The 21,783-nt window shown below is 33.0% G+C and overlaps 3 protein-coding genes across 4 annotated transcripts in view; 1 reads left to right on the top strand and 2 right to left on the bottom strand.

Moving 5' to 3' along the window:
* Positions 1 to 11,638, bottom strand: part of LOC111707391 (AT-rich interactive domain-containing protein 1B) — a 38,382-nt gene extending 26,744 nt beyond the window's left edge. Inside the window, exon 1 of the mRNA XM_023480494.1 lies at positions 11,520 to 11,638. The gene's annotated coding sequence lies outside the window, so the exon portion shown is untranslated. The remainder of the gene's footprint in view (positions 1 to 11,519) is intronic.
* The window catches only part of LOC111707394 (chymotrypsin-like protease CTRL-1), a 37,794-nt gene that overhangs the window by 8,648 nt on the left and 7,363 nt on the right, over positions 1 to 21,783 (top strand). Inside the window, exons 2-10 of the mRNA XM_023480497.1 lie at positions 6,256 to 6,263; positions 14,608 to 14,685; positions 15,565 to 15,611; positions 16,680 to 16,749; positions 17,331 to 17,361; positions 17,857 to 17,913; positions 18,462 to 18,500; positions 19,434 to 19,490; positions 20,980 to 21,031. Of these exons, the coding sequence (XP_023336265.1) occupies positions 14,652 to 14,685; positions 15,565 to 15,611; positions 16,680 to 16,749; positions 17,331 to 17,361; positions 17,857 to 17,913; positions 18,462 to 18,500; positions 19,434 to 19,490; positions 20,980 to 21,031 (387 nt within the window). The 5' untranslated portion in view covers positions 6,256 to 6,263; positions 14,608 to 14,651. The remainder of the gene's footprint in view (positions 1 to 6,255; positions 6,264 to 14,607; positions 14,686 to 15,564; positions 15,612 to 16,679; positions 16,750 to 17,330; positions 17,362 to 17,856; positions 17,914 to 18,461; positions 18,501 to 19,433; positions 19,491 to 20,979; positions 21,032 to 21,783) is intronic.
* On the bottom strand, positions 2,982 to 17,879 carry LOC111707393 (uncharacterized). Of its 2 annotated transcripts, none has more exons than XM_023480496.1 (3): positions 17,793 to 17,879; positions 5,103 to 5,221; positions 2,982 to 4,657 (listed from the first exon to the last, which is right to left on the bottom strand). In XM_023480496.1, exons 2-3 carry the CDS (start codon positions 5,191 to 5,193, stop codon positions 3,333 to 3,335), a joined length of 1,416 nt encoding a protein of 471 aa, XP_023336264.1. In that variant the 5' UTR covers positions 5,194 to 5,221; positions 17,793 to 17,879; the 3' UTR covers positions 2,982 to 3,332. The 2 variants fall into 2 exon arrangements, with proteins under 2 accessions (XP_023336264.1, XP_023336263.1); XM_023480495.1 differs by lacking the exon at positions 17,793 to 17,879 and adding an exon at positions 5,692 to 5,844.

Below are 21,783 nucleotides of genomic sequence, written 5' to 3'. Positions count from 1 at the left end.
GGAAAAGAAATATACGGAACTAGGTTAATATGTACAGAACTACAGACCATGTCTATACTTGTGACAAGATTACGTCTGACGATTCAGTTATTCATGCAATATTTTCATTACACATTAAATGATCAAATAGCTTGAAAAAGGGGTACACATGCACGATTTATCAAATCAAATCAGATCGAAATCTCAGCCCCCCCCCCCTTAAATCTATTAGGGGTGCGAAGGTCCTGCCGCCCCCCCCCCTGTATTCGCCCCTGAAAAAGATCTAATATTTTGAAAATCAAGTCGAGAATGTGACTAAACAAGGAAAACAAAAGAAATGACGAATAAAAAGAACGGAGAAAATCTCTTTCCTCAGCTTCAAACTGAAGACCCTGAAGAAAATTCCCACAAAGAACCTGTACAATCTTTCCCTGGGATGTTTAGAAAGATGAAAATTTCCCTGTATGATAATTGAAGGACTGCAGTATGGATTTGGTGAATCATATTGACGTACTAAGCCTAGGGGTGTCAGAAATATTTTTGTTCAAAATAAAAATTCTGTTTGGTTTGGCAACTTTTTTTCTGCAGAATCTTTCCTACTTTCTGAAAGGTTTTACATCGGTATGTTTAAGGATATCTACTCGATATAAAGCAATATTTATTGATACTTATTTTGACTCAAACTCTTAACTAAATGAATATAGAAAAAATATGCCGGTTTAAGAAAGTTTTAGATAGATATTTGCAATCATCCAGAACAAAAAGTTTTATCAAAAATTAAACTTTAAAAGTTTTATAGAAGTTTTTAAAAATATGCAAAAAAAATCATTTCTGACACCCCTAGGCTTAGAACGCCAATATAATTCACCAAAACCATACTGCAGTCCTTCAATTATCATACAGGGAAATTTTCATCTTTCTAAACATCCCAGGGAAAGATTTGACAGGTTCTTTGTGGGAATTTTCTTCAGGTCGGGGGTGGGGGGTCATTTTCTGTCCTTCCCCAACAAAATAAATCCTGTACACGCCCCTGTATTATAACATGATGTACAGGGTGTCCCAAAAAAACATGGGAAATCAACGACGAATTCGATCTCGTCTTTGTTATGAATTAGCATTGTAATACCTAATTTCAAAATACATAATATTATTATGTTTATTAGAGTTTATTTTGTGAAAAGGGTAAAAGACTGTAAAGATGTGTCTATAATGTCTCCGCAAGATGAACAGTGAAGACGGACAAGTTTACTCTGTTTGTAATACTGTAATTTTCTTGTTTTACTAAGTACAACCGTATGCAGTCAAAACATAAACAAACAAAATGTGAACATAGCAGACATAACTCTTACAGAGTACAGCTTTCTCATTAGGTATCACTATACTAAATCAAAGAATTATTTAAAAAGACGATATCGAATTCGTCACTGAATTCCCATGTTTATTGGGACACCCTGTATCATTAAACATAATAATGTTCATTTCATTTTCCAGTTTCTAGAAAAATTTGAAATCAACAATAAATATGAATATATCTTTACAATTGTTGGAGTTGATACAGGGCGACCCAAAACTTTCAAAAGAATTTATAAAATACTGTTGTCTAACATACTAAGAATGTAATATTGCAGATATTTAGTTTTGAATTGAATAATTGTATGGACTTATTTAAATCAGTTCCCGCATATCTCATGGATATTTTTTCTTCTATTTTACAATCACTGAGATTTAGGTATAAATGTATAAAAATCAAATCAAAAATTGTCAAGTCGACATTTAATAAATTCTTTTAATGTTTCCGAAGTTCTGAGTTAAACTGTATAATGCCAGATTCACAAGGGTACCCATAAAAATCTTTGTCGGAACAAGGATGAAAATTAGATATCAATGTTAATAATTTGAAAACTAATTATGTTTAATTGTGACGCTTCTCTACAAAAATGACTTGCGCATTTTTACTACGGGTAAAAATATAGGAATTATCAAAATTTTACACTTTTAACCCTAGAAAAGCGGACTATATCTTCCACGTTATCAATCAGATAAAGGTTTCAAAAGAGTATCGTTGTGAATCGGACAGCACCATGTTTACACGGAAGATGATTGTAAATAACGAAGACGCAGTTCCTTAAATTCTAATGTTCATTATCTTCTTAATATTTTAATGTAAGGAATAACCAACTTTTCAAAATCACCGGAAAAAGATGTGTTTGCTAATTTCACTGAATTATTATATTCTCCTTTATCTCTTCATTATAAAGAGATGTTTTTTGCTTGTATGTTCGTTTGTCTGATCATAACTCAGGACCGATTTGCGTCAAATTTTTATTGGGGAACCCATGAGATCAACTTTCATAGCTTGGTTTTTATGGTTCTAAAATGAGTAATTCGACTTTTGTATGGAAAAATAGCTAAAATCGTAATTTGAGACCAAGCGCTGGTAAACGGCGTTGATAACTTTGAGTACCCTGGGGAACGCTGGGTTCCCAAGCTAGTCTGTGAATAAAGACAATATTGTAACTAAAATGTCTTGTAAGATAAGACTCTACAAGATGGTTTAACTAGACTAGAATACTTCGTTAGTCATAGGTTACAAAATAGATAGATAGATGGATAGATAGATAGGTAGATAAATAGATAGATAGATACTATAAGGATAGATAGATAAAGGAATAGGTAGATTCTTACAATTTACAACCAAAATGGGGAATAAGTCACTTTAAGAAAAAAAAGTTTTATATTTTATTTCTGAATTTCTCTGTCACATTTTTAAAATTAATTATACCGATTTTTTCTTTCAAATCTACAAAACTCCCCCTTTTACAACGGTCTTTCAAGACCAAAAATGTGACCCCCCCCCTCAACCGACTCCAGACATATAGTTAACCCATTATACATAAATATATTAGCACTGGTCCGGGTGTTGGAATTTCCGATTTTTAAAATTTGTCAGCAGCATCGTAACTATTAAAAGATCTCTCACAAAGAAAATTTTTTATAAAACATCAAGATTTTATTTTACATTGTGTGAAAGAAAAATCAGAATTATGGATTAAAACAATTTAACATTAGTAAAAATGGTTAAACATGAAAAACATTAGAACAGAAATATCAAATCTCGCGTCAACTTTTCATATATGCTTGAAGGGGGATTGGAATACCTTCCTTTTATTTTTTACTCGAGTTTAAGACGTTTCTAATGTTTAGAACGACAATTGTATTCAAAGATTAAAGAACAATGAACATTCTACAAAAAAGGATCTGAAATATTGAGAAAATACAGTTTTTTTCCAAAACATTATTCTGTACATTTCCAGAGCATTATTCCGGAAGCCAGAAATAAGCAGCAAAGGGTGTTACATAAATACTTTCTTAGCTTGAGTTCCAATGGCCTTGCAAAAAGCTAAAAGTTCAAGAATAGATAAGCAGGAGAATCCAAGGTAAAATCCCAAAGAACCTCCAATCTCCACCAATAACGGGATGAAATCAAAGCTTCTGTAAGTCTCTCGCACAGAAATGGAGTTTTTGAAGAACAGAACAACTTGCGATGTGTCAGTGATGTTGTCAACATTTTGAATTGTTCGGAGGGATATCTCAAGCCTGGTACAGGGAAGAGGGCATTCAGGAATTGTATTACTTTGTTTGTATAGAATGCTTAACAGAATGTTTTGATTGAGATAGTCAATGTAGGAGGGAACAGATGGACCACCAACATTATTCGTACATGCTCGAGATTCGTTGCTAGTGAGAAATGGATTGATGCAGCCAAGGAGCGGAAGATGGTCAATATATTGTTCCTCTTCCATACATTTCTCATAGCTAGAGTACTTTGAACCTTTAGCAGAGTAATCTTGGCATTGAGTTTTAGGATCATTAGGATCAAAGATGTTCTTACGAATGTTGACTTCATACATGATAAGAGTATTGATGGGTAGTTTTTTCATTAACAGATCTGTTGAGAACGTTTGCCATTGAATGGAGTACACGGTTTTCTGGTTGGAGTCTGTCACAAATATGTCAAAGTCTCCATCAGCAAGATATATGGCAATTCGTTCATTAAGCTCAAATCCCTTGGTTGTAAAGTCTTCAAGGACGTGACAGTATCCGGTTGGAATTATAAATTTCTTTTTAAACTGTAAAGGTATGTTCATATTGTTTAATTTTTCAATTGTTGGATTAGGAATATTGCTGGATTCTTTTACTAAAAGCTTTTTCATTTCCTCCACTGGTATGTTTTCTATACCTCCCCAGCCAATCAGTACTTCATCAGAACCATTCGGCATTGATTTCATTTCACTCTGTAGTGGTGATTCTATTCCACCCTGTAGTGGTGAATCTATTCCACCCTGAAGTGGTGAATCTATTCCACTCTGCAGTGGTGAACCTATTCCACTCTGTAGTGGTGAACCTATTCCACTCTGTAGTGGTGAACCTATTCCACCCTGTATTGGTGAATCTATTCCACCCTGTGGTGGGGAACTTATTTCACCCTGTAGTGGTGAATCTATTCCGCCCTGTAGTGGTGAATCTATTCCACCCTGTAGTGGTGATTCTATTCCGCCTTGTAGTGGTGAATCTATTCCACCCTGTAGTGGTGAATCTATTCCGCCCAGTAGTGGTGAATCTATTCCACCCTGTAGTGGTGAATCAATTTTATCCCCTGCTGGTGTCTTGATAATTCCTGTAGATAATTTTGTTAATTGATTTAAAAAAAGCTTTTCATAAAACATTTCAAACTGTATTCTGTTAAAGTTTGCTTTCAATAAACCTTGCAATATTTTGTCTTTAAAAAAGGAAAAACTAAACCCAGTAAATTTTTGTTGCTGCAAATGTTGAGAATGAATATTTTTTAAAACATTGGCCACTCTCACCCAATGCCAAAGGAATTAAGTTTTTGCCACAAACTCGCATTTTCTAACCCCTATATCTTTGCAACATTATGGTCTAAACCTTTGATATTTCAAACTTAGACTATTTGATCTAACAGAATTGATAGTTTGAAATATTAAAGGTCTTGGAAAACGGGTTGCAAAGTTATAGGAATTGGAAAATCAGAGATTGTGGCAAAAACTCAAATCCTTTGAACCAAAACGAACTATAGAAGAAACCAAAATGATTAACAACACCTGTAAAGAAGGTTTGTGCCGTAGGAAATTCATATCCATGACTTTTTGCCTCTTCGTTTACCATTTGAATTTGATTCTTCTCACACAGCATAATATCCAGGTTTTTTAGGTCATCAAGGCTAAATATATTAAAGATTAATCTGATTCTGAACCTTACCCTTGAAATTCCAAAAATTCTTTAAAAATTTAGCCAAATTGATTCAGTCGCTTGGCCAGCCATGATAACATAAATATAAATGTGAAAAATTCAGACTGCTCAAATTATTGCTAAATATATTTATGATTACAAACTTTATTATATATACTTAGCCAGGCAGTGTGCCATTCGTTAACGATAAGTTGAAACCGTTAAAAAATTGCCAGGGAGCCGTTCGTTTTTGAGCTGAAAACAGATTGTTCGTTTCATTAACGGTATTTTCCGTTTTTTTAAAGCTACCAGTGGTTAACAATCTTGATATTATTAACAACGTTGAAAACGCAAAACATCAAAATACATAAAAAATCTTTTCTTTTATGCAAAGTACAGGTTTTCTCACCTGGTTTCTTTAGTATAAACAGTAGTACTGGTTTCATATTCTACATATCTCACCTGGTTTCTACAGTATAAACAGTAATACTGGTTTCATATTCTACATATCTCTTCACAGATTGATAAATTTGGGTAATTGAAAGAATTGTTAGAATTAACAATATGAAACTTTTAATAACCTTGAAAGGTATTCCTTCCATGTTAATTGTTGTAATGAGCCTACTACTGGGTATTTACTAATGTTTGCTCTTCTACCTTAAACCCTAAAATGACTAAACCCAAGTACCAATCCCTGATAAACTTCTTGACTTACAGAAAAATAAGTCAAAGAACTTTGTAAAAAAAATTTCAAGATAAAGGTAAAGAACTTTGATGCTTCTGAAAAGAAAACTTTATTAACTCTTAAATTTTAGATTTATTCCATAACTTTAAGATTATCAACAGATCAACATTTGTATATTTGTATGGTTAAACTTTGGGGGTTTAACTTATACGCTATAATCAACAGTTAGTTTATTGTAAATTATTAAGGGTGAAGTATAGGTTACTTAAACAAACATTTACAATGATCAATATAAGTAGGTGGCAGGTTGACACTTTTTGGTAAACTTAAAGGGAATATAGTCTAAAAGCTAAAAATGTTCTTTAAACAAAAAATTATCCTTGATTAGCAGGAAATATGCATACAAATGAGACTGTAAAGACGACCTGAATACCAGGAAATATGCATACAAATGAGACTGTAAAGACGACCTGAATATCATGAAATATGCATACAAATGAGACTGTAAAGACGACCTGAATACCAGGAAAAATGCATACAAACGAGACTGTAAAGACGACCTGAATATCAGGAAAAATGCCTACAAATGAGACTGTAAAGACGACCTGAATATCAGGAAAAATGCATTCAAATGAGACTGTAAAGACGACCTGAATATCAGATAGAATGCATACAAACGAGACTGTAAAGACGACATGAATATCAAGAAAAATACATACAAATGAGACTGTAAAGATGACCTGAATATCAGGAAAAATGCCTACAAATGAGACTGTAAAGACGACGTGAATATCAGGAAAAATGCCTACAAATAAGACTGTAAAGACGACGTGAATATCAGGAAAAATGCCTACAAATGAGACTGTAAAGACGACCTGAATATCAGGAAAAATGCCTACAAATGAGACTGTAAAGATGACCTGAATATCAGGAAAAATGCCTACAAATGAGACTGTAAAGACGACCTGAATGTCAGGAAAAATGCCTACAAATGAGACTGTAAAGACGACGTGAATATCAGGAAAAATGCCTACAAATGAGACTGTAAAGACGACCTGAATATCAGGAAAAATGTCTACAAATGAGACTGTAAAGACGACCTGAATATCAGGAAAAGTGCCTACAAATGAGACTGTAAAGACGAAATGAATATCAGGAAAAATGCCTACAAATGAGACTGTAACGACGACTGTAAAGATGCAGTACGTTAGACATTGGACCCTGGAGCTTAAAATTTGTCTTTGGTTTTCGTAAAGTTAATAGATGTCAAAGGAGTATAGAAAAACATTGTAAGTCTTTAAAACTTGATAAGATTTAGCCTCCTTCTTTGTATTATAAAAATTGTTGGAGATACTAAAGATTTAAACAACCTTGCTGATATTATATATTTTGAATTTTAATTAAATTTTTCAATATCTTGGTCAATTCTTAGGGTACAAAAACGGCAGACCATATTTTGGAATTCTGAAAACAAGGCGCCTTTGATGCTACCAACTCTTTGAAGAAAATGCTATGATCACAAGATTTTAGCTACAGTATCTCATTTCTGCTTACTCTAGGGCCCACTATCTACCAAAGTTCTTCTCTAATTTGGACCCTGAACTTCACTTAAAACTTTTTTAAAAGTACAAATTATTTTTATAGAATGAACAATAGCCAGAATAAAAATTTGTTATAGTAAAACCTAAAAATTTGCTATGCAGAGGTTTTAGAAATTTCCTAAAAATATCTAGGGTCCACTGAGATATAACAGCTGCGTAGCCCACCGACAAAGTTACATGTACACTAGTCCAGAATAGTATAGATCGGTAGATAGAAGCATACTTATAAGCGGGCCGTGGTAAAGACGACATGAATATCAGGAAAATGCCTATAAATGAGACTGTAAAGATAACATGAATATCTTTAGATATGACAATCCCAAGAAACTAAGTTTTATACCTTGAATATAATTGTTAAAGGTTTATTTAAATATGCAGAAATTAAAAATCTGTACAGTTGTCTCTGAAGTCTCTTGTTTTTGAGGCCTTGCTGACTACAGGAGCAGGATTAGCATTTGAGAATTATGAGACAGGAGAGTCTTTCTCAGAGCTGTTGAAGAAATTCTCACAAGAAAAACACGACGAAAGCCGGAAACAGGAATACACAGCCAGGAGTATTATTTGCTAGTATAATCAAAAATAAAACCATGTTGTATTCTTTTTAAAAACAAAGGTTTGCAACTGAATTCAAAGTAACATGTATTAAAAATCAGAGTTGTGACAAAGGCTCAATTCCATTAAAATAAGAAAATAAAGATATAAATTATTTTATTTACATATATGTATACTTTATGTACATACATTTATATTTTATGTACATATATGTATATTTTAATTTTAAGGAACTGGAAGAAAAAGGAGGGGAAACTTTGGACACAATTCTTAATAATCCCTTGTCTAAGAAATAGAATAATGTTCAGTTTATAATATATTAATTTATTAAAAGAGCATTTTTTTATTAATGTTGGCTTAATGAGTGTGTTCAGGTTAATGCTTTATTTAAATAATACCATGTAATAATGGAGTTGAGCAGGTGTAAACACTTATATATTTTATCTATCTATCTATCTATCTATCTATCTATCTATCTATCTATCTATCTATCTATCTATCTATCTATCTATCTATCTATCTATCTATCTATCTATCTATCTATCTATCTATCTATCTATCTATCTATCTATCTATCTATCTATCTATCTATCTATCTATCTATCTATCTATCTATCTATCTATCTATCTATAAACCTATCTATCTATTTATTTATCTATCTATCTATCTATCAATATAACTATGTATCTAATATGTCAATACATCTATTCATTTGCATATCTATATGACTATCTATATATATATCTATCTATCTATATGACTATCCATGTATATATCCATCCATCTATTTAATTATCTATCTATCTATCTATATATCTATCTTTCAATATAACTATCTATTTTATCCATCTCCTTTACACTATAAAGAGTGCACTAACCTAAATAACCTGCAGTTCAGCAAAACAATAATAGCTTATATTTCATAATCAACTCCCCCCTCTCCCCTCCCCCTTACCCCACCCCGTCTGCCCTTTTTAACCCCTTTCTTCTTCACAATCCTGAGAAGCTGTGAATTTAAATGCTTTTTAAACATTTTTCTTGTCCAAACATTTCAAAAAATTAATATTATATGCATTAAACACTCAAGTTCTCAATTCTTCTCTCCACTGTCTTAACCCCCCTCCCCTTCCCATGCATTATCTCCCCCTCCTCTTCCCTCCCCGCCCCGCCCTGCCTTGGGTATGTAAGGTGTGCGCTACACTTCCAAGAATTGCTTTCAAAAATATATTTTCTTCGAAAGGTCAATAATATTGTGAGTTAGCCCTGCGCTGGGTCACAGGGTTTCCAGCCTATAAAACATGCAATGCTGGAGGGAAAGAGGAGGGTAAATGGAAGGAGGGTAAGAGGAGGGTTAAAGAAGGGGAAGAGGTAGGGAAGAGGAAGTGAGAAAGAGGAGGAGAAGAGGAGGGAAAGAGGCAGGGAAGAGGAGGGAAAGAGGTAGGGAAGAGGAGGGTAAGAGGAAGGTAAGAGGAGGGTAAGAGGAAGGTAAGAGGAGGGAAAGAGGAGGGTGAGAGGAGGGAAAGAGGTAGGGAATAGAAGGGGAAGAGGTAGGGAAGAGGAAGTGAAAAAGAGGAAGTGAGAAAGAGGAAGAGAAGAGGAGGGAAAGAGGTAGGGAAGAGGAGTGGAAGAGGTAGGGAAGAGGAAGTGAGAAAGAGGAGGAGGGAAAGAGGTAGGGAAGAGGAGGGGAAGAGGTAGGGAAGAGGAAGTGAGAAAGAGGAAGTGAGAAAGAGGAAGAGAAGAGGAGGGAAAGAGGTAGGGAAGAGGAGGGGAAGAGGTAAGGAAGAGGAAGTGAGAAATAGGAGGAGGAGAAGAGGAGGGGAAGAGGAAGGAAAGAGGAGGGGAAGATGAGGGGTAGATGAGGGCAAGAGGAGGGGAAAAGAAAGGAAGAAAGTAAAACTGAAGAAAATTTTAGCACAGAAAATTAAATGAATGAAGGGAAAGAAGGATAAGGAAAGAAGTGGAATTGAAAAAGAGGTAGAGGGGAGAAGTGGAAATGGGAAAAAAGGGAAAGGGGAGAATTGGAATTGGGAAAGAAGGGAAAAGGGAGATGTGGAATTGGGAAAGAAGGATGAGGAAAGAAGTGGAATTGGGAAAGAGTTAGAGAGGAGAAGTGGAATTGAGAAAGAGGTAGAGGGGAGAAGTGGAAATGGGAAAAAAGGGAAAGGGGAGAAGTGGAATTGGGAAAGAAGTGGAATTGGGAAAGAGTTAGAGAGGAGAAGTGGAATTGGGAAAGAAGGGAAAGTATAGAAGTGGAATTGGGAAAGATGGATGAGAGAAGAAGTGGAATTGGGAAAGAGGTAGAGGGGAGAAGTGGAAAAGGGAAAGAAGGATGAGGGAAAAAGTGGGATTGGGAAAGAGGTAGAGGGGAGAAGTGGAATTGAGAAAGAAGGGAGAGGGGAGAAGTGGAATTAGGAATAATGGATGAGAGAAGAAGTAGAATTGGGAAAGGGGTAGAGGGAGAAGTGGAATCGGGAAAGAAGGATGAGAGCTGGAGGCAAAAGATCAGTGGCAGATAAAAGGTTTAAGTGAGGGGGGTGCGGGTGTTTGATTTATTTCGGAACATAAAATTCCCGATAGAGGAACTAAAAGACGCGCCTTTTCACTTGCTTCTTTGTATATTACTAATGTTTCTCTTATTAATTTACAAACTGTCCCTTTTAAAAATAAATATAAATGCAGCCTTTTTGGTAGAGGTAAGGGGTTAATATGTACAGAACTACAGACCATGTCTATACTTGTGACAAGATTACGTCTGACGATTCAGTTATTCATGCAATATTTTCATTACACATTAAATGATCAAATATGTATAGAAGCATCATTATATTGTAAAACTAATAGCGTGGGTGAAGAGCGGAGGGCTGGGGGTATAGACGCAGATAATTCCTCGATCAAGGGTGCAAGTTATTCTCCCCTCTCACTTGCGATGGGGGTTGGGTCGGGGAAGGGGGTTGATTTGTTAGATTATAACGTGAAATGAAATAACTTTTAAAATAAGATACATAATTGCTGTTTTTGTTACAAGGATTTCTCTGATCCCGTTTCAGAACAAAAACTTGAAACTTAATGATTAGCAAGCTTTGAACAGGTCTGTTTTGTTTGAGTATCAAATATACATACATATAAATGTATACATTTTATAGGCGTAAAATCATGTTTTTATTGCACCCTCCCAATAATTACAAAAAGTGTTCTTGCCCAGGGGTCGGGAGGGAAGTATTTTAGCATTCTCCTCGCCATTTTAATTTTAAAGCCAATTAAAGTCTTAAATTTTTCTTATTGCTTAATATATTTTTCAAAATGTACTCATGCGTTGTAACTTTAATTAATCGTTCAACTCTTAAAAAGAGCCGTTAGAAGCGGGTAGAGAAGAGCCAACTTGCTCCAATGTCAATAAGTATCAAAACAGATAAGTTTTCAGCATAAAATACTTGAAAAAATGCATTAATACCTGTTATAAATAGTACAATATCAAGTTTCACATATTAAACCATTAAACACTGTCTCGATAGAAAATGCGGGAGAGAGACACAGAGAGCGCTACAGATTATGTGTTCACTACTAGCACACCTGAGCACGACTGAGCAGTACTGGGAGAAAATGGGGGGGGGGNTACCAGAATGGATGTGTGGGGGGGGGTTATGTATGAAGTATATATTGTTATATTTAATATATGGTTTGTCCTATAACACACTGCAAGTGTGGATGCAGCGGGGTGCATCTACATACATTATACACCCTAAAATTAAACATTTTCAAATTCTATACTTTCTTAGCAAAATGTTTGTGAACGATCTTGAACCCTCAGTAAAAATGAAGCCCCTAAAATGACCCTGAAAACCGTTTAGGTTTAGGACATTCTTGGTCTCTATACACTTAAACTGCAGAAATTTGACTGTAAAGGAGATTTTGAGGCATTTTGCTTGTGAAGTCAGGCGTTTTAAGGCAATTTGGTGCCAAGATTACATTTTGAAAAAATTGTAAAGCTAAAGAAATATCCCCCCACACCCTCTTTATAAACGGTCCCGTTTGCACATACACGTTTTAAAGTTTTACCATTTCTTGTTTCTTCTTATAAATTCAATAATTGAAATAAAAATTCATTTATACATTAAAAGACCTAATTGGCAGAAATATTTTTAGAGAACCAAGGCAAATATTCCACGGGAAACACCGGGCACATTAGCTCAAAGACTGATTTAAACACCAAACGCGGGTAAACGGTCGGTGTAACTATAATAATATAAACTTGGGTAACGTCGGTCACTCCAGCTAGCAAATACTATTACTGTTGAATTAAATATATTTCTTAGAAAATTATTCTGTGAAGATATTTGTCAATGAAAATAATGTTTTTATTTAATGAAAGCTTTGATCTTCCGGTAACTTTATACTTTGATAGTATTGTTAGTACTTAAAAAAGAAAGAGATTTTAATAACGACCTGTGCTAGATGGATCCTCTTCAGTCGTCGTCGTGTATATCAATATAATGAAGACGACTTTCACTTTCAATTTTGGATTACACATAAATACAGGTCCAAAGAGAGGCTGTCAATTTACAGCTTCTCTTACTACAATTATTACCTAATAATGATCTTATTCAACTACTACACTAATTTATCTAAATATATGATTATCTTATTATTCTTCTAATACAATATTTCAACTATTCTGATTATCAATTGCACACTGCAATTTAAGCGTGCAATATGGCTTGATTTACGCAAATAATCTCCGCAAAAAGCGTAAATTGAATTCTGCGCTGTGAGAACAGGGCATATGGGTGCCCATAAAGCAAGACGGGAAGAGAGAAAGTAATTGAAATAGATAGATGAATAAATTCTAATCAAATTAGGGGGGAAAGATATCTCTAATTTCTCGTATTCGAAATTTCTATAAATCAGATTTTTCATCACTAAAATAGAAAAAAAATCATGTTACTAATATTTTGGGGGGAAGTATCTGAAAGAGGAGAACAGTTTTAGGTAAAAATATTTTTTCCTTTTTACCTTCAAAATCTTCGAGAATTGTAAACAAAATATTCTAAAAAGTTAAAACAAAAATATGGATATCTCTTTCATTTTTGATATTTCAAAGCTTTTAAGGACAATGTCACAATGCTGTGAATCGGACATGCCTCTCTATCAATGGAGGGTTACTAAAACTCACGTTTACAGTCCCTTTCAGGGACACATAAAATTACATTGATAATCGCTTTAGACTGGGTTGGAAAGGTATCTGGGGTTCAGATTGGTTTATGGTCTTAAGGGATTAGTATAATTAGGAATTAATAAACAACTCAACAACTGGGTCTACTGGGAAGAGTTCTTTAAAACTAATATTGTCTCATTAAAAAATCTACGATTTCAAAGAGAACAGTGGAAAAAAATGTTAATAAAAATTTTAAATTAAACTAAAGAAACTTGCCTAATGGTTTACATTTTTCTTTCTGATTTTAGATTTAGAATTGAAATAGACTTTTTTTTTTAAGTAAATACACTAATGTCCAGAAAGAGTGTTTACTTTTTTGAGATAAATAGCTCGGAATTAGAATTGTTAAGGCTCCCATTCCATCACTCAGTCCTGACAGTGAGCAGCTCGCTGTTTGGGATATTGTAAAATGAAGATTTAGATCAAATTAAAAAAATTGGAAAAACGGGTCAGCACAAGTATTTTAAACTGTTAGAGATTATTATGGGAGGTTGGATTAAAAATTTTATCGAAAATTGCGCCTTGATCCATAGAAAAATTGACCATTTTAATTTTTTATTTTAAAAAAATATTAAATATGTTTTTAAAACTTTTATTATTAAAGCCTGTGGTTAATTTATTTTACAATTTTCACGATTTTTACATTTAGATTTCAGTGTTTCATCTATCAAGTTTTTTTTATTCCCATTATAACATATTTTGTACCCATTACAACATATTTTGGACAAAAAATTTCGCTTGAACTATTGAATGTATTTATATACATATTTCATAAAATACAAGACTGCAGCCTCAGCCTCAATACATTATATATGATCATTTCTGTAAAATAAAAACAGGTTTATTTTGTATACAGCAATTTGCATTGAATCCCGCAAATCTAAATTACTATTCATAGAGATTCATAATCATGTGAAAACCAGCTCTTTACAGAGGAACGTCATTTACTCTCAGAAAAATTAGAACAATTTCTATTTTAAACCCCCGCGGATTAAATGATAAAGTGTTTAGCTTAAGAGTTATAAGAGTAAATGATACATTTATCAAAAATATATTATCAGATTTTTTCTTATTTATTTCAAGCCAGCAGAAGTTGGCAACTGCTTAAAAGCCAAAAATCCTCTGACGTTTTTTTTAGACGAAAAGTTGATTAACAAATTTTGGATTTTTTTTTTTTTGGGGGGGGGGGGGTTGGAAAGAAAAAGTAGGAATACTTGTTATGTAGTTTTGATAATTGGATACCTTTTTTCCATCCATATTTTATATTTCTTTAAATTTTTTTACCCTTTAAAATTAGTTTCGAAAATAATATGTTTAAAATTTTTTCAGATATTCATGAAGATTTAAAAATAAAAGAGAATAGAAGTGACGATGAAGGGCATAATTTTATTTCTGATAACTGCAGGTAAATAGTGTAGGAGGGTATGTAGTTGGGTATTTAGTAAAATAGGCAATTACACGAGAAAACCGGTTTTCGAAACCTCTTAAAGGGAATGAATGTGTAAGTTCAAGTGACCCTCATGCAACGATTGCAATGCCCGATTCACAGCTGTACCTTTAAAAGCTTTGTCTGATCAAATAAGAATTATAAATCCATGTTTTTGTTTCATTTGTGGTTTCTCTTCTAAAGTGACTTGCGTATTTCTTGCTTATAGGAAGCAATGGATAATTTTTCAGAATTGTCGAGTCAGGAAAACAACGATATCTTCGACATTTTTTATCCTTGCCATCTTAGCAATTACGCTTATAGTCTCCTTTAAGGGAAAGGTTTGCTATAAAATAATTTTAGAAAAAGTCAAAATCTTCTGTTATCCAGGCTTGAAACATTCACAAAAAAAGAACATTTTCTCCAGAAAAAAAAATATTTTACAAGCTTTTTCAAAAAAAACAATATGATATTTTTTCTAAATATAATGTCGGTGCAGTTGCAAAGACTGTGCAAGGAAAAAATAATTATTTTTCTTTCATTTTTATCAAAGTCAAAAATTCATAAAGTATCTAAAAACAAATTTATAGTGGAAAGAAAAACGATCCATTTGGAGAACGATTGTTTTTTTTTTCAACGTTGATAACGAAACGAAAATGGAGCATGAGACTAGGAAGGTCCCAACGTTGTATTGATGTGTTTAAGCAAATAAATAAAATAATAAATAATATTTTGAATTTTCTTTTTTCATAAGAATTGGTTCGCAACAATGAGAATATGTCACACTGTGTGCACTTTGTATCAGAAAAAACGTTGATAAATCTTTGTTTATAAGAAACCTTATTACATTTATTTTAGTTGGAGTTTGTCATAGCCAAGATATACCAGAGGAACCAGATGTCGAGGTAGAATATTTTGAATAAAAATCAACAAATTTTGTTTTTTAAAAGACATATTTTACAGGTTTGCAATGGAAAGTAATTGCAATGGCCCACGTAATTGCAATTGGTCCACGTCCAAATTAATGTTGTAAAGAAAAGTAACGCAATAAGAAAAGTAATTGCAGTGGTCAACGGCAAACTAAAGTTGTACTTGTAAAGGAAAGTAATTGCAACGGTCCATGTCAAATTAACGTTATAAAGAAAAATAATTGCAATTGGTCCACGTCAAATTAACGTTGTAAAGGAAAGTTATCGCAATTGGTCCACATCAAATTAACGTTGTAAAGGAAAGTAATTGCAATGGTTTACGTCAAGTTAATGTTGCAAAGGAAAGTAATTGCAATTGGTCCGCGTCAAATAAATGTTGTTAAGAAAGGTGATTGCAACGGTCCACGCCAGATTTACATTAAAGGAAAGTAATTGCAATTGGTCTACGGCAAACTAACGTTGTAATGGAAAGTAATTGCAATGGTCCATTTCAGATTAATGTTTCTAAAGGAAAGTTATTGCAGTGGTCCACGTCAAATTAACGTTGTAAAGGAGGAAAGTAATTGCAATGGTCCACGTCAAATTAACGTTGTAAAGGAAAGTAATTGCAATTGGTCCACATCAAATAAACGTTGTAACGGAAAGTAATTGCAATGGTCCACGTAAAGTTAAAATTGTAAAGGAAAGTAATTGGAATGGTCCACGTCAAATTAATGTTGTAAAGGAAAGGGTCCATGTCAAATTAATGTTGCAAAGGAGGAAAGTAATTGCAATGGTCCACGTCAAGTTAAAGTTAAAGGAAAGTAATTGCAATGGTCCACGTCAAGTTAAAGTTAAAGGAAAGTAATTGCAATGGTCCACGTCAAGTTAAAGTTAAAGGAAAGTAATTGCAATGGTCCACGTCAAGTTAAAGTTAAAGGAAAGTAATTGCAATGGTCCACGTCAAGTTAAAGTTAAAGGAAAGTAATTCCACACAATTGTTCAGTTTTTAATATTTATTTGTATTTTTTCCCAAATTCTGTGATTGATCATTTTAAAGTTTAGATTTTTAATGATGACAACTTTGAGGGGCCAAAAACTGCTGCCCTGGTGGATGGAGAAAATGCGGATCGAGGTTAAATAAAAATTTTATTTTTCAAACCTCAAAACAGTTCTGTCTGAAAATTTTCCTTGGCCAATTTTTGGAAACAAAAATGAGTTATAATAAAAAGAACAAATACAAAATTATTTTTTTGTTATTTAACACTAAAATGTAAACATATAGGTAAAAATAACGATAAATTACATTTTAAAACGTTCACTTTTGAACCAAAAAAAAATACTTTCAAAAACATTAAAATCATATTATGCGATCATCACTCAAGAGTCAAGTCTCAAGGTAAAGTAGAGGAGTTACGACTGCATAAAGTCGTAGTAGTTCTTTAATCTAGATTCAAGTGGAGACTTTGTATTTCATAAATATGATTTGTGTGTTCTGGCAAATTCTTCATTTTTTAAAAAATAATCTAGATATTTGATTCTTTTAGTTTTAAAGTTTATGCTTCACCTCACTTTGCTTCACGCAACAACAGATTTGTGCATTTATACCTAATACTTAATGTTGACATAAACTATTTTATTATCATTTTATTTTATTTTTGTTGAAAATTGGAATTTCAAATTTGGGGCTTATTTTTATACATTTTCTTAATTTAGGAGAGCATCCTTGGCATGTTGGGTTAGTAAGGTCAGTAAATATTTTGTGATAAGTGAAAAAGGGCATATGTTTTTGATAACAACAAAAACAGACGCAGCTTACACGCTGAATCACAAAATGCTGTAGTGCACTTAACAATGAGCAATTAAATACAAGTTATTTTATCATAGGTTGTCCAAAAGAATTGAAACAACGTTTTCAATTTTATATAGAATTTCAAATTAAATTCATTTATCATTACTATGATTGTTGCACTATAATTTTTTTATTATTTTATTGCTAATTATTTGTAGCTTTTGTCATAATTATCATTAATGTTATCATAATTACAACTATTGTTGATATTGATTTTAATAATACTTGCGCAACATGCTGACACACAAAAAAAAACTAAAAAACTCAAGTTAAACACATTTATCTGCTAGTTTTATCTGTTTACATTTTAAAATTCAAATAAAAACCTGGATTTTTTACTTCTGCTGTGTCCTAAATTTCATTTAATAAAAACTAGTTTTGTGTATTTAGAGAAGAGTCTAAAACTGGGTTTCTTGGCTGGGTACGTCATCTTGGAGGATTAATCAGGAATCAGCTGACAATACCAAACCAAATCAAATTCCTCAAGAAATCTGCAAAAACACGTTATTGGTTGCCTGTTGGGGCAGCAACTAAATTTTTGATTTTTAATGCAAAAGTTTCTAGACCATGGGTCAACTTTGAAGTATCGCTACACCTTGGTCTTTGTTTTTACATTACTAACTCACTTATATATTGTGTATCCTTAGACGTGTTCAATGTATACAACGTTCAACTTGTTCTAGTTTTAGTTAAAAAGAGTAATGGTAAAATTCTGATAACTTTTTTGTGTGAGTGCATGCGCATTTGGATTTCCTTACCGTGATGCTTAATCTATATATAAAGTAGTAATGTCTGTTTGTTTGCTGGTATATCCGATTATAACTCATGAACCCCATGACCGATTCACCTCAGAGTTTGATTGGGGATCTCGGGAGAACCACGGGAATGTTCTTAAATTGGTTTTATAATTTGAAGTTAAAGCACACAAACGAAGTTTGGAAGTTTTCAATTGATAAAGTTGTTGAAAATGTATTTCACGCTGATGTCGGCCCTAGAACAACGACATATTGTGGAGCTTCATTGGTTAGCACAAGGTAAATTCAGGCATCGGAGCCCGGATCCTACCAGAGGAATATCGGAGCCCGGATCCTACCAGAGGAATATCGAAGCCCGGATCCTACCAGAGGAATATCGGAGCCCGGATCCTACCAGAGGAATATCGGAGCCCGGATCCTACCAGAGGAATATCGTAGCCCGGATCCTACCAGAGGAATTCAGTCATTGCTAAAAACTTTAATTTTCTTCTATATCTTTGCAACTCAATATCGTAGTCCCATGAATATTTCAAACTATTAATTCTGCTATATCAAATAATCTAAGTTTAGAATATATAAGGTGTACACCATCATGTTGCAAAGATTAGAATATCAGAGTTTGTGGCGAAGATTCAATTCCTTGGTGGTATATTTAGATGTACTCTGTATGTCTCCGTCAGTACTCTTTAGTACTTGGCTGTTAAAAAATAAGTTAATCTCAGTCAGCACATATGTATATTCTAATTTACTTTCGAATAATTTTCTTATTTCCAACAACCTCTAAATATCTCAATATGTATTATATATATAAATTATTACAGTTTTATTTTGTCTAAAGGAATTGAGTCTTTTCCACAAACTCTGATTTTCTAATCCCTATATCTTTGCTACCCAACTTCGTGAATCTTAGATATTTCAAACTATGCATTTGGTTAGATCAAATAATCTAAGTTTGAAATAGCAAAGGTTTACACCATCAGGTTGCAAAGATAAAGGAATTTGAAAATACGAGTTTTTTACAAAGACTCAAATCCTTTACCTAAACTTCTGTCAAAGTTCTGAAAAATGCGCTTTTTTTAATACTCCCTTTGTATGTTCGCAGTCTGATAAAAAAGGCAATAAAAGAATTTATTTTAATCTTAAAATTTTGTCAAATAAAAATTCTTGACAAGACATCTTGTTTGTTTTTAAAGTTTTTCTAAATTAATTTAGATGGTTGGTTACTGCAGCGCATTGTATAAGGGAAGACGACAGACCAGTTGATCTCAGGTAAATAAGTTTGTGCTTTTCTATTAAAGAGACTGCACCCGTAATTTCAAGTGAAGCTCCATGCAAAGACGACAATTCCTGATTTAAAACGTAACAACGGTACCCTTGTTACCTAAACCTGATAAAAATGTGTAGGATACCTTGTTTTTTAGCCTCGAAAAGTGTTCTATGACAATAATACAGCCATTGCTTCTTAGAAGCAAGAAATGCGCAAGTCTCTTTTGCAGAGAAACTTCTCATGAAAACAAATTATTTAAAGAAACAAAAACTAAATCTAATTCATACCTGACATTGCAAACTAAGGTGTACACGCTTTAGCGGGAAAATCGAGCAGTATTTTTGCAATTACTTCTTTTAGTCGTAAGCTAGAAACAAGTGTGTACCAGTTTAAAAAAGCATGTTACTAGGCCTCCAAAAAAGTATAAGTGCGCGCTAGTTGATGAGGTGAACCCAAAGCCCAAGGCTTTGCGACAATTTAAAGTTTTGGCTTTATGCATGGAGGCCCGGATCACTTGAAATTGCGCTTACAGTCCCTTTAAATGTAAATATTCATCATCAATATGTTTAAAGTAATCTTTGTTTGTCTGTTCTGGCGTTTGTTGATATCTTATCATATCTCAAAATCACATTGACCGATTTGCCTCAAAATTTGAGATTCTAAGATTCAAAGTTTAACGACAAGATGTGGGTAAACTGTGGGACTAACTATGACCCCTATGGGTTCCCAAGCTAGTATATGTATAAAGTAGTTGAGACAAGGGAATGTTCTTATAAATTTTAAGTTCATCAGTTTGACTTGTAACGATCTAGGTCCCGATCAATCTCCCAATATTTAACTCAAACTCTAATAATCAGTCTACAAGACTCTATCTCTCTAGCCAAAACCCTTGCTGTACACGTCCGTTTAAAACGACTGTTGATACTATACTAATTTATTGATACAGGTGAATATGGGTTGACCAGGCCCGCCGGTCAGGGTCAAACAAACGCATTGATAATAGATAAACGAAACATAGTTAATAAAGATAGTACACTAATCTAGCCCCAAAATTTATTACTGCAGTCTTTATGAGAGAAAACTTAGTTTAGGAAAAACCCGAGTTGCCAAGCTATGGTTCTAAATAATATTTTATGTTAAAATATCCGGTTAATGATGTATGCGTTACTACAGTGTGTGTGCCTCCCACTAAACATGAAAATATATAGACGACCCGAATATTGACAAAAATGAACCTACTAACAAATGTTTTTTAAATAGGTGTTTCTCTTCAAATCTTTCCTACATGAAAATCTTGCAACATAGTGTAACCTTGTTTTAATTCACATGTTGCCATTATTGCCATAAGTCGTCGCTTTATTGTCATAAATTTAATAAAGTAATGACAAAAAAGAAACAAAACCATTTCTTCTTGCTCAGTTTTATTTAATTAATATTGTATATTTGTTATTGTGATTTTTATTTTGAATTATGTCTATATTGTATTTGTAGAGTTGTAATGGGTAGCAGCAAGCGAGCCCGATACTTTTACTACTTTTTCCAGGTATTTTTAATTGTTTACTTAGTTCTACATTGGGGCTTTTTCTATAGCTTTATATTTAGATAGTAGTACTATTAGTAATCAGCCTAATATTGGGCTTTTTCTATAACTTTATATTTAGATAATAGTACTATTAGTAATCAGTCTAATATTGGGCTTTTTCTATAACTTTATATTTAGATAATAGTACTATTAGTAATCAGTCTAATATTGGCTTTATATTTAGATAATAGTACTATTAGTAATCAATATAATATTGGGCTTTTTCTATAGCTTTATATTTAGATAGTAGTACTATTAGTAATCAGTCTAATATTGGGGTTTTCTATAGCTTTATATTTGGATAGTAGTACTATTAGTAATCAATATAATATTGGGCTTTTTCTAAAGCTTTTTATTTAGATAATAGTACTATTAGTAATCAATATGATATTGGGCTTTTTCTATAGCTTTATATTTAGATAATAGTACTATTAGTAATCAATATGATATTGGACTTTTTCTATAGCTTTATATTTAGATAATAGCACTATTAGTAATCAGTCTAATATTGGGGTTTTCTATAGCTTTATATTTAGATAGTAGTACTATTAGTAATCAGTATAATATTGGGGTTTTCTATGGCTTTATATTTGGATAGTAGTACTATTAGTAATCAATATAATATCGGGCTTTTTCTAAAGCTTTATATTTAGATAATAGTACTATTAGTAATCAATATGATATTGGGCTTTTTCTATAGCTTTATATTTGGA

Source organism: Eurytemora carolleeae, unplaced genomic scaffold, assembly GCF_000591075.1.
Source record: "Eurytemora carolleeae unplaced genomic scaffold, Eaff_2.0 scaffold803, whole genome shotgun sequence".
In the NCBI taxonomy this organism is placed as follows: Eukaryota; Metazoa; Arthropoda; class Copepoda; order Calanoida; family Temoridae; genus Eurytemora; species Eurytemora carolleeae.
This window is presented reverse-complemented; position numbering and strand designations above follow the sequence as displayed.

Coding starts and splice junctions, on each gene's coding strand:
- LOC111707393 (XM_023480495.1), bottom strand. CDS start 5,831: ATGGAAGGAATACCTTTCAAGGTTATTAAAAGTTTCATATTGTTAATT. Junction 5,222..5,691: donor GTTTATACTGTAGAAACCAG/GTGAGATATGTA, acceptor TAATATATTTAG/CCTTGATGACCTAAAAAACC. Junction 4,658..5,102: donor GGCACAAACCTTCTTTACAG/GTGTTGTTAATC, acceptor AATTATCTACAG/GAATTATCAAGACACCAGCA.